The sequence below is a fragment of the Caretta caretta genome, chromosome 7, assembly GCF_965140235.1.
Source record: "Caretta caretta isolate rCarCar2 chromosome 7, rCarCar1.hap1, whole genome shotgun sequence".
In the NCBI taxonomy this organism is placed as follows: Eukaryota; Metazoa; Chordata; order Testudines; family Cheloniidae; genus Caretta; species Caretta caretta.
In genome coordinates, this window is record NC_134212.1 from 26,822,548 (window position 1) to 26,837,643 (window position 15,096).

General features: G+C 38.3%; 1 protein-coding gene across 19 annotated transcripts in view; it reads left to right on the forward strand.

The window, feature by feature from the left end:
- The window catches only part of ERC2 (ELKS/RAB6-interacting/CAST family member 2), an 840,901-nt gene that overhangs the window by 608,351 nt on the left and 217,454 nt on the right, over window positions 1-15,096 (forward strand). For 14 of the 19 annotated variants that reach the window (XR_012669214.1, XR_012669216.1, XR_012669218.1 and 11 more), the window contains 2 exons: window positions 7,540-7,687; window positions 8,891-9,010. Coding sequence is in view for 1 of the 19 variants with exons in the window: in XM_075130329.1 (XP_074986430.1) it covers window positions 7,540-7,687; window positions 8,891-9,010 (268 nt within the window). In the remaining 18 variants the exon portion in view is untranslated. The remainder of the gene's footprint in view (window positions 1-7,539; window positions 7,688-8,890; window positions 9,011-15,096) is intronic. The other 5 variants (XR_012669221.1, XR_007357655.2, XR_007357657.2 and 2 more) reach the window with 1 other exon arrangement.

The window sequence follows — 15,096 nt, forward strand, 5'->3', positions numbered from 1 at the left end:
TGTTGTGCTTCATTGTTGATGTTAAACCTTTAAGTAACATTTAAGTAATCATGTACTGCTTATGATTTTTCTCTATAGCCCAAAATGCATGTCCTCTGAATGTAGTTTGTGACCATAATCAGAAGTATATGACTGGAGTGAATGTATTGCCAAATGCTACACAAACTTTTACTTAAGCAGACTTCAGACATGAGAGGTAGCAATCCTATTCTTCTGTGCATATTAGATAACCGTCAAGATGAATTATTCACTTTATGTATTATCTTTAAATCAATAGTAATCTATATTCAAGCTGAGCAGAGAGTAGTGGTTAGATATATATTTTATTGAATTTCAGTAGGGAGTCAACACATCTCAGAAGCTTTGCAGGTTCAAACATGTAGTGTCCGAATATATCTGAACTTTTTTGGATCTGTAAAGTAGGAGTGGAAACAAGACTGATACATGAGATTTCAGAATCTGCTGCCAACCATGCTGGAAATAAAACAAGCTTTGCAATGCTCAGAGTATTCTAGTACTTCCATTTCTAATCCAAGATGGAACCAGAGCACAGAGGAGCCCAAAAATTAAAAGTAAACTTTTTGAACCTCAAAAGATTTAGCTTAGGCTTTCAGTAAAGGTTCAGCTTGATTTTAGTATCCAAGTCAGTTCATCCATTGCTAATAAATTTTTTTGATCTGTTACACAAAAAAGGCAGGTTGTACAAATTTTTAAAGTACTGTGCCTTTGTGTAAAATCCATTGTATTATCATTTTAATAACTGATACATTTCTCTGGGTGGAGCACTGCATACTGCCATTTCTGAGGAATGAACTTTATGCTCTAATAAGTCATTTCCCTTTCTAATTACTCTGACCATAATTTGCATAAAAACGTGCGTATCCTAAAGACTTACCTTGTTCTTGAATGGGGTCCAAAATGTTTCAAATAGCTCATGAATATGTGACAAAAAATGAACTGTAGATGCACAGATAGGAAATTAGTTTTAAGCATGTAAACTACCGCCTCCTTCTAAGGGCCTGATTCTGCAACCCTTATACTGAGTAGTATTTACTCAAGTAAGTAGTGTCTGAAGACACTAACTTCAGTGTTACTACTTGCTTGAATAATTACTATTCAGCATGAGCCAAGGTTGCACAATTAGGCCCTAAACTGTAATACAGAAAACAAAAATAAGTTAAAGTAGACAAACCTCCCCAAAACTTCCCAAATCAACAAATGACTCTCCCCAGTGTCTCAAAATTCTCATTGTCTGATCAGCTGAGTGAATCTGTCAGGCAAATGCAATAATGAAGAAACTGTTGCATTCACTGTCTTTTTTAGCCAGTTGGCTGGCTTGGGAGCTGATCAGCTGCAAGATTCCATAGGGCTTTGCAGTCACCAGTCAAAGCGAGTGTGCAGCCTTGGGACGTCACTACCCTCCCTCCTCACAGCCATCATGTAACTGCAATACACAACCAGATTTTGATATTTTAGCTGCATCTTCAGCAGTATTTTTCTCTAGTAGTTAACTATATTTTGCTTATTTTGTTTTTTGTTTTGTTTTTTGGAGGAATGGCAAGAATGACTTCCTTACATGGATAAAAGGGATTCAAAGTGCAATACTAATAAGAAGGAATTCTCATTAAAATTGGAAGAAAATGCTGATGGATTTAGGGACTATTTTGTTAATTTAGAGATTTTTCTAATTTGACCGTGTAAGGCTGGATTAATTTTTCTTGATGTTAGAAATATTACTCTAATACTTATGTAATAGATTAGTTTGGGGGCACGGGGACAAGTTACTATTAGCAAAAAGGATTGCTGTCTGTAAATATTAATGCTGGAGAATGTTTTTAAATTCACTGCTCTAATAAATTATTTTAAAATGTATTTTTATTACTATTGTTTATTAAACACTAAGGAGACATTTTGGCTGCAATACGTGATAACATCTCTATAGAACTGTATTTTGATATTTACTACTTTTGCTGACTTGGGATGTAATTAAGAATGATAAATGATGCTAATGCTTTTAAGTTTGTGAACAGGAGACTGTATCAGACTCTATGTTGTACTCAGTGCCATTCAAACCCTAATTTTCAAATTGTATGTTCAGAGGGCATACATTGTAGGCCTCAATTTCTAGTAGTGCCAGGGTAAGAATGGTACATCTCTGACTTGGGGAGATTTATATATGGAACTTCCCATCTTTTTAGGTCACTGAATCAAATTTAGTCCATGTTGGTTAATGAGAAAGTCATTACCATCTAATGGCTGTTTTGATAGTGAATATGAAATTTGTTGCCACTTAATTTCTTGTTCCATGGCTTTAAAATCCACCAGCAACAGTGGCAGTAGTTACCACCCTTAATAGGCATAGAAGCTGAACTGCCCTCTCAATCTCAGAGTTCCCTTCAGAGGAGGTTTCAGGCCCATTGGCAAGGTAGTGTGGTGAATTTTTCACAGCTGCTGTCAGAGCTGCACATTTTCTATGAAACAACAGAGACCTTTAGGCTCCAAGGCTGTGCATCTGGCCTCTCCCATGAACACTCAGTTCACTTCACCTAAAATAAATTAGTAAAACCTCCAATATCCTATTTTATTAAGCTATGTCTTCCTGGAATTTAATGGAGTCTGAGTGCAGGGACTGCAGTGGCATTAGGACCACATGGCATGGGTCACAAAAAGATGGGGAGGGCTTCTAGTGTCCCTATATACGCCTGTATAAAGGTCTGTCATAGTCTGGCTCTTGTTTTTTTTAACCTCAATGATTATAGTGGTATATGTCATGATAATGCATATTGTTTTGAGCTACCACTTGTTTGATAATTTAAGCAGACAAGAGAGAGTAATCAAATGTTATCTTTGGTAGAATATATAGTTCAATCTGATTAACTGAACTCTGGTTAACCAAAACTCCTGGTCAAATACAGTTGGATTGTCTACTTTGGGATTGTTACTGTGTCACTATTCAAGTCATGCATGATCTATGTCTCTTAGTCCCAATGAAAAGGCATCAGCAGAGTTTATGCTCTTTCAGCCTTTTCAGGTTGATGACCTCTTAATCAAAGTCAAAAATGTTCATGATCTTCTAACATTTAGTATAAAAATAACAGTAACAATGAGAACAATGTTAACCCTGGTTTCAGAGTAGCAGCGATGTTAGTCTGTATCTGCAAAAAGAAAAGGAGTACTTGTGGTACCTTAGAGACTAACAAATTTATTTGAGCATAAGCTTTCGTAAGCTATAGCTTACTTCATCGGATACATGCAGTGGAAAATACAGTGGGGAGATTTTATATACACAGAGAACATGAAACAATGGGTGTTACCATACACACTGTAAGGAGAGTGATCACTTAAGATGAGCTATAACCAGCAGGAGAGTGAGGGGCGGAGGGGAACCTTTTGTAGTGATAATCAAGGTGGGCCATTTCCAGCAGTTGACAAGAATGTGTGTGGAACAATAGGTGGGGGGGAATAAACATGGGGAAATAGTTTTACTGTGTGTAATGACTCATCCACTCCCAGTCTTTATTCAAGCCTAAGTTAATTGTATCCAGTTTGCAAATTAATTCCAATTCAGCAGTCTCTCATTGGAGTCTGTTTTTGAAGTTTTTTTGTTGAAGAATTGCCACTTTTAGGTCTGTAATCGAGTGACCAAAGAGATTGAAGTGTTCTCTGACTGGTTTTTGAATGTTATAATTCTTGACGTCTGATTTGTGTCCATTTATTCTTTTACATAGAGACTGTCCAGTTTGGCCAATGTACATGGCAGAGGGGCATTGCTGGCACATGATGGCATATATCACATTGGTAGATGTGCAGGTGAACGAGCCTCTGATAGTGTGGCTGATGTGATTAGGCCCTATGATGGTGTCCCCTGAATAGATATGTGGACACAGCTGGCAACAGGCTTTGTTGCAAGGATAGGTTCCTGGGTTAGTGTTTTTGTTGTGTGGTGTGTGATTGCTGGTGAGTATTTGCTTCAGGTTGGGGGGCTGTCTGTAAGCAAGGACTGGCCTGTCTCCCAAGATGTGTGAGAGTGATGGGTCGTCCTTCAGGATAGGTTGTAGATCCTTGATGATGCATTGGAGAGGTTTTAGTTGGGGGCTGAAGGTGATGGCTAGTGGCGTTCTGTTATTTTCTTTGTTGGGCCTGTCCTGTAGTAGGTGACTGCTGGGTACTCTTCTGGCTCTGTCAATCTGTTTCTTCACTTCAGCATGTGGGTATTGTAGTTGAAAGAATGCTTGATAGAGATCATGTAGGTGTTTGTCTCTATCTGAGGGGTTGGAGCAAATGCGGTTGTATCGTAGAGCTTGGCTGTAGACAATGGATCGTGTGGTGTGGTCTGGATGAAATCTGGAGGCATGTAGGTAAGCATAGCGGTCAGTAGGTTTCCGGTATAGGGTGGAGTTTATGTGACCATCGCTTATTAGCACGGTAGTGTCCAGGAAGTGTATCTCTTGTGTGGACTGGTCCAGGCTGAGGTTGATGGTGGTAAAACTTTTTCCCCATGTTTATTCCCCTCCCCCGCCCACTGTTCCTCACACATTCTTGTCAACTGCTGGAAATGGCCCACCTTGATTATCACTACAAAATGTTTCCCCCCCCCCCTTGTTACAGTGTGTATGGTAACACCCATTGTTTCATGTTCTTTATGTATATAAAATCTCCCCACTGTATTTTCCACTGCATGCTTCCGATGAAGTGAGCTGTAGCTCACGAAAGCTTATGCTCAAATAAATTTGTTAGTCTCTAAGATGCCACAAGTACTCCTTTTCTTTTAATGTTAACCCTGTATTTTTTGTGCATGTTTTGAGAGGTTGACAGAAAATAATTGATATTGAGAGCAAGGGTATGCAGGGAGTTGGGGATCAAGATTTTTGGGGTTTTTAGATTGTAAAAAATTGTCAGTGCCTTGCAACCCCCTTAGATTGCCTTTCATACCCCTGTGTGTATGTGGGGGACATAAGCCATTGGTTATGAAACACTGCTGTAGGTCTGCATGTCTGGGTGTCCACTGAGTTGGAGGACCCAGAGTGCAGACTTGGCAACATTTTTTGGATTGCTCCCTTGATATTCAGAAGATTTTTTGTGTACCCATCTGCTTCTTAAAAGTGGGGTTGTATAGTGTTACAAATCCACACACTTCTATGGTCTCAAGTACATATGGCATTTTTGGCAGGTAGAAAAATAAAGACAAATATGAGTAAATCTAAGTGTCAGTTGTCTGAATGCTACCAGATTTACCAATACCTGTGACTGCCCTTGCTCTCTATTCAGATTTGGGGCCTCACTGCCAGTTTAATTCTGGAGGAAATATAAAGATTCACTACAGCAGCTTATTTAGTTTCCTTAGCAGTTGACAAAAAATTATCCCTTGATGTTGACCTAACATTTTCATTCTCCACATGATTCTTTGAGAGAGTCCTCTTCTTTTACAGCTGGGTAAACTCTGTATTACACTTAGTAAAATATGACAATGTAGCAACTGAAAATTTGAAATCCACCAGCTGGCAAATATATAAAGTGAAACCTACTAGAGAATATGCAACTGTATCTACATATCTTAACTTCTAACTTAACCAGATTTAAGAACCACTGGAAAATCAGCCATATGGCCATCTAGTCCGTACTCAGCCTGCGTTTGTTAGGTTTTTATTCTGACCATTCTGTGAACTTTTGCAACTGCACATCCAAACAGTGATTATATATTCTACTTCCTATTAGAAGTTCTAGGTATGGTATAACTTGATATTCATCTGATGTATCTACTTTAATAGCAACAAATAATAAAATGGCTTTGAGCCCATTAGCATTAATGTAGTAAAGCAGTGCACATTTTTATTCTAGCTGTCCTGAAAGCAAGACTAATACAGCAAAAGCCGTCTTAAAGGTTTGTTCAAGATACTGACAAAAATTGGTTGCTCAATGGAAGCTAATGAAAAAAACTGACTATTTCAGAAATATTCTTTTAGTTAACAAAAACCATTGGACATTATGGCGAATTTTTGCTTGTAATTTTAGTTATGTATGGTAATAAAAATGTCTGTTATCAACTGAAGAATCAAATCATTAAGCTTAGCTAGTTTCATGTAATCACATATTTTGTGATTAATAATAATTATAAAACTAAGCTTTCTAATGTCACTTTGTACTTAAACAAAGACTGTTGGAGAAATATGGCATCCTTCTATGCATGATTTGTAAAAAATAGAATTAAAAACAAAGAAACTTTGATTATAATGAACAGGCAGAATAATAAATGAGAATTTTAAGTCTATGTATAAAATGCAATTGTTTATCTAAAATTAATCCATATCTCATATCTTTGAGAGCAGAATATATGGGTTGTTTTTCTTTGGCTCCACCAGAAATATTGTCCTCTAAATATTTACATTAATACATTAGAAACTTTGAAATAAAAGTGATATAGCTCTCTTGACATTTTTGCTGGTAAGCTTGGAGGCCATAAAAATTCCAGCCTGTTAGCTTACCTTGACTGTATGAAGTTCATGAGCCATATTCTTACAGCTATTAACAGGTGGAGTTTAGGGTTAATGTATGACTCATTTATCTGTGTTTATTTTTTCTCATGATTGATCTTACGTATTTCTGGAGGAAGACCTAAGCCATAATGTATTCTATTCAGAAAGCTTTTATATACTATGTGTTTTTTCTGAGCTGGAATATTTTGTTTCTCTCATTGCACACATTACACAAATCTAATACATTCTTCTTATTATTTAAGAAACTAAGGGAAAGATTGTCTTGACTTCAAGGATGCTTGGGAATGTAAGGGGGAGTAAGATCCTTCCACATCCCTTCATGACTCCCTGCATCTCCATTGCAGGATTATTTTAATTAATGCCATGGCTGGCACATGCAAATGACTCCAAAGCATGGATTAAGAGGAAGGAGGAGTGAGAGAAGGAGAGGGAGTAACCCTGAAGTCCATGTTTCATCATTTTCACTTTTTGCCAGAAATTACTCTTGCATTATGGTACTCACTGATAATTTAAAAACAGATCCTGCTTGATGCTTATAAATAATAGGAAAATGTTGAGTAAATGAGAGGGAGGTCCAGAGACCTGTCATTTGTGTGGTGAAATCTCCAGGAGGCAGAGACAAAGAACTGATTGGAAAAATATATTTAATTTGTTGCATTTAAGTCTTTCTTGTTAGATATTTCTAATATGAATTTTTAGTGACAAGTTTACTTGGATTAAGCAAAGTGTGTTTTAAAACTATATGCCCAAGACTGTTTCTAACATGACAGAATTCAAAGAACGTTTCTAAAAATTGCATTGTATAATGTACTACATGTATTCAGCTAAATGTCATGTGAAATATTTGGATGAAGAGAGAGCCCATTCTGTTAATTTGTTGGCACATAGTCTTTTCATGATTTCATGACACCTGCCACAGTTTGCAACTGGATGACTACTCAAAGTATAAATGATTTTTCAATTATCACTTACAAGAAATATTCCGATGTGTTTTCTGATTTATTTAAATGAGAAACAATAGCATTTTTTAATTTTATTTTATCAGGCAGGAAGCACTGCTTGCTGCAATCAGTGAAAAAGATGCAAACATAGCCTTGCTTGAACTGTCTGCTTCAAAGAAGAAGAAGACTCAAGAGGAAGTAATGGCTCTTAAACGAGAGAAAGACAGATTAGTACATCAGTTAAAACAACAGGTGGGAGAACATTCATTTTACTCTTCTGTTGGGGGCTGCGGCTTGGTGGTATTTTCATTTCACTGTTTTATTCTAACCTCATATTGAAAGTCTTCAAGCCAAGTCTATCTTGTATCAGCAGCTGTGCAAGATAGGGTAAGAATAGTGTAAATGTTGCCGTACTATTACTTAATTGATGGCTGTTTAGTATTTAGATGCATGTTTGCTTGGCTCATGTTATATGCAGCCAACACACTTTCTGTTTTCCCTCTTCCATAAAAGCTGCCACCTTCATTATCACAAAAGACATCAAAGAGCAGATGCATCGCTTCAAACCTGTTCAGATATGTGTACATTTGTAGTAAGTAGTTATTTGTTCAGAAGGTTCCATGTTTTCTGAGAGGTTATCTGGAAATCATAATTGTGATTAAAACAAACCCCAAAATTAATAAAAATACTTTTATCTTTGTTTTTATAAATACATTGTAGCAGATGAATGCTTAGTTATAGGCTCTAGAAATAAGTTTTGCTATATGAAAAACTCTGTAAATGTCATTTTATTTTCTATCTTACAAATGAGGAAAATCACCATTTGTGATACAGTATCTACGGACATCTGTAGATGTATATGTGATACAGCATACAGTATCTACGGACATCTTCACTGACTAATTTCAATAATGTGAACACACATTGTACACTGACTGCTCTGATTTTGTCACAGCACTTGTAGGTACTATAGGCTCAATAGCAAGTAAATGAGGGAAGGATGCTCAGATAACCTAAGTAGTAACTATCTGTGTCGTGTGTCATATGAGCATGTTGTCAAACACCTTCTCTAGTAATGCTGAGCGAAGAGATGAGAAGGATGTTTTCAGATTGTGACTGGTAGATAGTGTTGTATTTGGTGTTTTCCTTTGTTTGGTAGTGTCATCATTGAGTTTTGTGATTGTTACCTGAGAAGCAGGAAAATATCACAAGGCAAAGTCATGCTAGTCCCTTCAGCCTCTCAAAGTAATCAATCAGTGGGTCATTTCACAGGTGAGCATGCCATGTTAATACTGTAGTTAGACAATGTTATGATTCTTTATTCTGAACCATACATTGCATACTGTAGATTTTCATTCACTCAGCAACAGAAAATTAAGGAAAACCCTTGCTTCTTAGCTAAGTTCCCTATAGCTCTGACCTCATGCACCTAATCATTATAGCTTTTTCCCACAGGTCTATAGAAATAGGAAACAGCCCCTGAGCATGAACATATCATCCATTTGTGATGCTGACTTCATCACAGACATTGCTGCCAAGTACCTGGGTTCCAGCCATGATGCACATATGTCTCAGGTCAGTCAGCTATTTAGGAGACATTTCAGCCAATACCATATACCCAGTAGATACATCAACATTTGTGCTTTTTCATTCTTTTCACTTATTGATCCCAGGATTTTCCATGCTGCAGCCAAGCAGCATGGATTCAAACAATGGTAGTCTTTCTTTCTTTCTTTCTTTCTTTCTTTCTTTCTTTCTTTCTTTCTTTCTTTCTTTCTTTTTGTTAGATGATATTAGATATTTCCTGTGACCACTTCAGATAAGTTCCTTCTTTCCTTCTCCTTCATCTTTCCTGACTGAAGAGTGAAACAATAGAGCACCGTACCTTTACAGTGTCCATCAAGGATATTTCTGAAATGCACTGTAGATACCTATACACCTATTGGAGTATCTCTCTTCAACTGATTTCTCTGAAGTTTGCAAAACATCCATAATTTCCTTCAGCCACAATGTAGGAACAGATATAAGCAAGAAGAAGAGAAGCATTATTTTGGATATTTTAGATTAGAAACTTAACCAAGTACTACATGCTACTTCACTACTTACAGCTTTAATACACATAACATTTATGACAAAATTACCTCATTTTATTGCCCTGGACATCTCAAGAAGAAAAAGAAAATACCGTGAATGTGGCTTAACTAGGCTGCAACTTTATTAAGTAAAACATCTGGGAATCCTCTGAAAATAACTTGTCCAGTGTAGGTCATCCTTCCTTCTGTAATCTGTGTGATCTGGGGGAGGGCTGATATCAGTCCTCATTGCTGGTCACCACTACCCTCTCCTCATGCAAGATTTAAGGGTATAGGGAAAGGCGGTGGTCTCCTTGCTGTATTGGACATTAGAAACCCTGACCCTGTTCCCCATCTTTTTTAGGAGATGCCTTCTCCTAATCTGCTTCCAATTCTGATTTATCAGGGGAACCAGACCCTATTGAATAATTAACTATGATGGGCATCTGCCAAGTAGTGACAACATTAATTTTACAAGCTAACCTATCCCTGTTGCCTGAGAAGAGAGGGTGGCAAAACAAAACAAAATGAAAAAAAACAAACTAACAAAAAATAAAACGAAAACACCCTGCCCAGACCAATCTGGAAGGAAATATTCCTTTCCAGAGCAGAAAGGTGATTATATGATGCCAAATAGCAAGGTTCCAAAACCCAGTCCTACTCTAGTCCCGAGTGAGGGAGCCTTTTCATTCAAGGCACACAGGCTGGCATCTCAAGCAGGGCGATAGGCCTGTAAGACCTCCCATTGGGTGCACAGGAGCTAATAGGTTTATGCTATACTCCTCTGTCTAGCCAATCAGCCAAGGAGCACCCCTTCTCAAGCCCACAAGGAAGCTGGGTGCCCATGGGGGGCGTAGAGGAGGTCAGTCCTTGAAGTGACCAACTTCCCCCCACCCCCCATACTAGCTCAGAGTAAGCTTCCTCATCAGTGAGGCTGCAGTGAGAGTGGTAATGTGGGGACAGGTTTGCTTGGGCACCCACTATAAATAGACTGAAGAGGTGTCACTGAGAATCTCTTTAGCAGAACAAAGAGTAGACTTTTTTTGTTTCACAAAGAGACATCAGTAGGTGAGAGCAAATGAGGTTAGAAATGGGTAATTTAATGGTTCCAGTGCCTAGACTGTCTTTTGCTCACAGGGAGTTTTCAGCTTCTGCCTTTTATGGTACTGTGTTCATTTCCTGTACAGGAATTCAGCCATAGCTTGGGTAGCAAAGAATATGTATGAAACAGATTTATCTCCATATTGTATTGCTGCATGATCTACAATGTTCCAGTTATATCAATTATTTTGCAGGAGGTTTCTTCATAACACTCATGCCACACTGGTACTTTCTATTGTGCGCCAGTATAAATAGAAATGTTTCTTTTTTCCCTTCTTTTTTATACCTTCCAATGGGAACCTTTGTGCTGCTCTCCAGGTTTTGGTCTAATGAACGCTAACTTTTTACTCTTCTCTGCTGAACTGCCTCTCATTTTACCTTCCAGTTAGACACATTTTACTATTACTGCTCCAAAAGAGAAAACAATAGTCATGTAATAAAAGCAGCAGCCCTCCCATATCCCTTCTAGATACTGACATGTGGTATGAATCAGGTACCAGGGGATAATTACCAATCTCCTGTTTAAAACAGAATAGCTGATTTGTAATGATTCCAAAATGATATTACAGTTAGCACTCCCATTTACATCTCTGTTTTCAAAGATTAGTAACTTTAGCAAGCAAATAATCTGGCTCTCTGTCAGGAGATGGTTTATCCTTTTAAAACTATAGAAATTTATTTGGCCTTTTTGTGGCTGACTTAAGAAAATACTGTTTGAATCAGCTGTTATTTTGAAAGCATCAACTATAGGCAAATCAGCTCAGCCTAAATAAAAACTGTCCTGAAACTTTGCCCAAAGTTCAAGATGCACCATTATATATCTCAGACCTGTTTCATTAGTTTTCTGCTTTTGTTGCCATATTCTAAGGCTGGGGTCTCTTTCTTTCTGTCTCGCAAACATTCCCTGGCCCTGCTGTTGTCTGCTCCGGTGGCAGCCCAGAATGCATAACACATGAGAGAAACTCTTGTGTTCTGAAGTCTCCAAACCACATTTCATTCTGGGACATCACAAATGGTGAAGCCTCAAAGTGAACAACATTGTGCACTGGGAGATGTGGAACCTAGCATGCCAGTCTGCTATACTATCACTGAAGAATGATTGCAGTGTCTCAGAAAGTCCTGATGCTACTGGTAGGGAAGGCCACAGTAACGTCTCTCTGGAAACTCCTGTTGTTTTTAATGGAGATGGGAAGTTGAAGTGTCTCATTTAGGAAATTCCTGTCTTTGATAGGCCACAGAGATCCTAAACTTCCATCAAAGAAATCTGCCCTGGGAGCAGGGAAAACCATAGAGGGTGATAGGAAGGAGGACTGTAATTCCCCCCTGCCTTTCCCAACGAATCTTAATGATTCGTATGAGGAGCCATGGAATATCCTCCTGAAATCTCAAGTTTTTAGTGGGGGAACAGGGGACAGTCCTGTTGATGGGGATGAGATCCCCAGATTCTTTGATAGGGAGAAAATGCTGAAGCTTCCCTCCTAAAACCTCTGCCAGCAGGAGAGAGGGCCGAGGAGTTTTCCCAATATGTTCTGATCTGGGTTAGGTCTATGGAGGTAGGGTGTGAGGGAAGGGTCATAGAACTTTGGTGGGGAGACCTCAAAATATTTAGCATCTCCGAAGATTGATTTAAAATGTCTAGGTGCTTATCTGGCAGGAACATCTAAACATTTGCAAATTCGCCTACTGCTGCCGAAAACACTTTACAGCAGGATCTGGTACTCCCACAGTGTGTATTCATATAGGCATCCAAGATCTGCTTCATATTTAAAGAGATATGGGACAGTATGTAGTAGATTTTTATTATTGTGTTTTAACAGTTCAAGAGGTCAACTCTATTAAACTCAGTGGAGTAACCCAATGTATTGAGGTTTCTCATAGAGTTTTATTGTGATTGGATTAACGCCAGAAAAACAGATTCTATCACAGTGCTGTAATGCATCGCAGATTTACACTGAGATTGAATTGCCTAAATGCAAATGTGTCTGGATTTACCACAGGCTTACACTGTGATAAACTGCTCTAATTGCTGTGATAGAGTCCTAAAGCATCATGGTGTATTTAGTACTTCAGATGGAAGCAGATTGGCTCTCCACAACACTTCTGCAAGATAGTTTCAAAAGAACATTAAGGGTGTACCACAAACTGATGAAAGCACAGAAATTCCCCTGTGACGGAGAAAAGTACCATATGGTTTTCAATAGCTAGGCATAACCGGGCAGCACCTGAACAGCTTTCTTAATCAGCCCCATTGTGCCTCAGAGGCCATATGTTATGCTTCCACCTTAACGATGAATTTCCTTCCTTTTGTCAGTCTGTGTCATAACCTTAACGTTATTTAATGGCTTTTATTTTCAATGTGAATTGTGTTATAACCAAGTCAATTCTTAGTTTAAAAAAAAAAACTGGAGAAAAACATTTACTTCCCATGTATGACAGTTTAGCCAGCTGCACCCTTTTCTTTTATTGAAGTTTCATCCATATGTCATCTTCAGTGCAAGTATTTGTCTGTTTGCAATACTTCAGAAAAGCACATTTCTACATAACTCATAATTAGGGCCAGGGTTTTTTTTTTAAGACATATAGTTGCACACACACAATGCTTTCAAAATTTTACATACTGTTTAAGAACATATTCAATTAAAAAACAAAACCAAGAAAAAAAACTACAGAAAATTGTGCAAGCAGATTGATTATGGTAATTTGCATGTATAATTCCACTATTTGCATGTAGAATCATAGAAGAATCATAGGAGATTAGGGTTAGAGGAGACCTCAGGAGGTCATCTAGTCCAACCTTGTCCTCAAAGCAGAATCAACCTCAACTAAATCATCCCAGCCAGGGCTTTGTCAAGCTGGGCCTTGAAAACCTCTATGGATAGAGATTCTACCACCTCCATAGGTAACCCATTCCAGTGCCTCACCAACCTCCTACTGAAATACTTTTTCTTTATATCCAACCCCGACCTCCCCCACTGCAACTTGAGACCATTTCTCCTTGTTCTGTCATCTGCCAGGTCCTTTTCTGCAGAATTGCTGTGTAGCCAGTCGGTCCCCAGCCTGTAGCAGTACATGGGATTCTTCCATCCTAAGTGCAGGACTCTGCACTTGTCCTTGTTGAACCTCATCAGATTTCTTTTGGCCCAATCCTCCAATTTGTCAAGGTCACTCTGGACCCTATCCCTACCCTCCAGCGTATCTACCTCTCCCTCCAGCTTAGTGTCATCTGTGAACTTGCTGAGGGTGCAATCCATCCTAACATTGAGATAATTAATGAAGATGTTGAACCGACCAGTGGGGCACTCCGCTTGACACCGACTACCAACTGGATTGAGCCCTAGATCACTACCTGTTGAGCCTGACAATCTATCCACCTTTCTATCCACCTTATATTCCATTCATCCTATCCACACTTTTTTAACTTGCTGGCAAGAATACTGTGGGAGACTGTATCAAAAGCTTTACTAAAATCAAGATATGATCACATCCACCGCTTTCCCCATATCCACAGAGCCAGTTATCTCCTCATAGAAGGCAATCAGGTTGGTCAAGCATGACTTGCCCTTGGTGAATCCATGTTGGATCTGCTCCATGATTTTTCCAGGGACAGAGTTGAGGCTGTAGTTCCCCGGATTCTCCTTCCCTTTTTTAAAGGTGGGCACTATATTTGCCTTTTTCCAATCATCTGGGACCTCCCCCAATCACTATGCTTTTTCAAAGATAATGGCCAATAGCTTTGCAATCACATCAGCCAACTCCCTCAGCACCCTCAGATGCATTAGATCCAGCCCCATGGACTTGTGCATGTCCAGCTTTTCTAAATAGTCCTTAACCTGTTCTTTCAGTGCTCAGGTCTGCTCTCCTCCTCCCCATACATGTACTGTCACACTAATTATGTGTGTGAAATAGGTGGGCCTTATGTGCATAACGCCCTTGTTAATATCTGTTCTAATATTTAATTTTAAAAATTATTTATTTAGGGTTGTGGGATTATTATTATTATTATTATCAATAAGTATTATTTATTATTTATCATCATCCTGGCTAGGAGGAAGAGATTAAAACCCATTAAAATTCAAGCACAGTTACAGTAAATAAATAAATAAATAAAGCGATCTTGCTCAAATGGATTTTGTACACTTTCTGAATTTTACCTGCTGTCAGAAAGAACTCAGTTTGACTTTCAGATTCCAATTTGATTTTGCAATTAGAAACACCTAATATTGTTTGTAAATTGAGTAAAATTTGCTTTGGAAACTGTTGAAAGTCAATAGACACCCAACTTGCAAAATCTGTTTTTCCATATTCACTTTTTAGGTGATAACCATGCTTTAAAATCAAATGATAAAAATAAAGGCTACATTTTAAAAGAAAGATTTGTGCGTTGTCTTTTCAAATATCTCTATCAGTTCAATAATAATTTTTTTCAATTGACAAATTTACTGATTTGTGATGAAAGTGGCAGTTGGCAAAGCAAATCGTAAGTGCAAG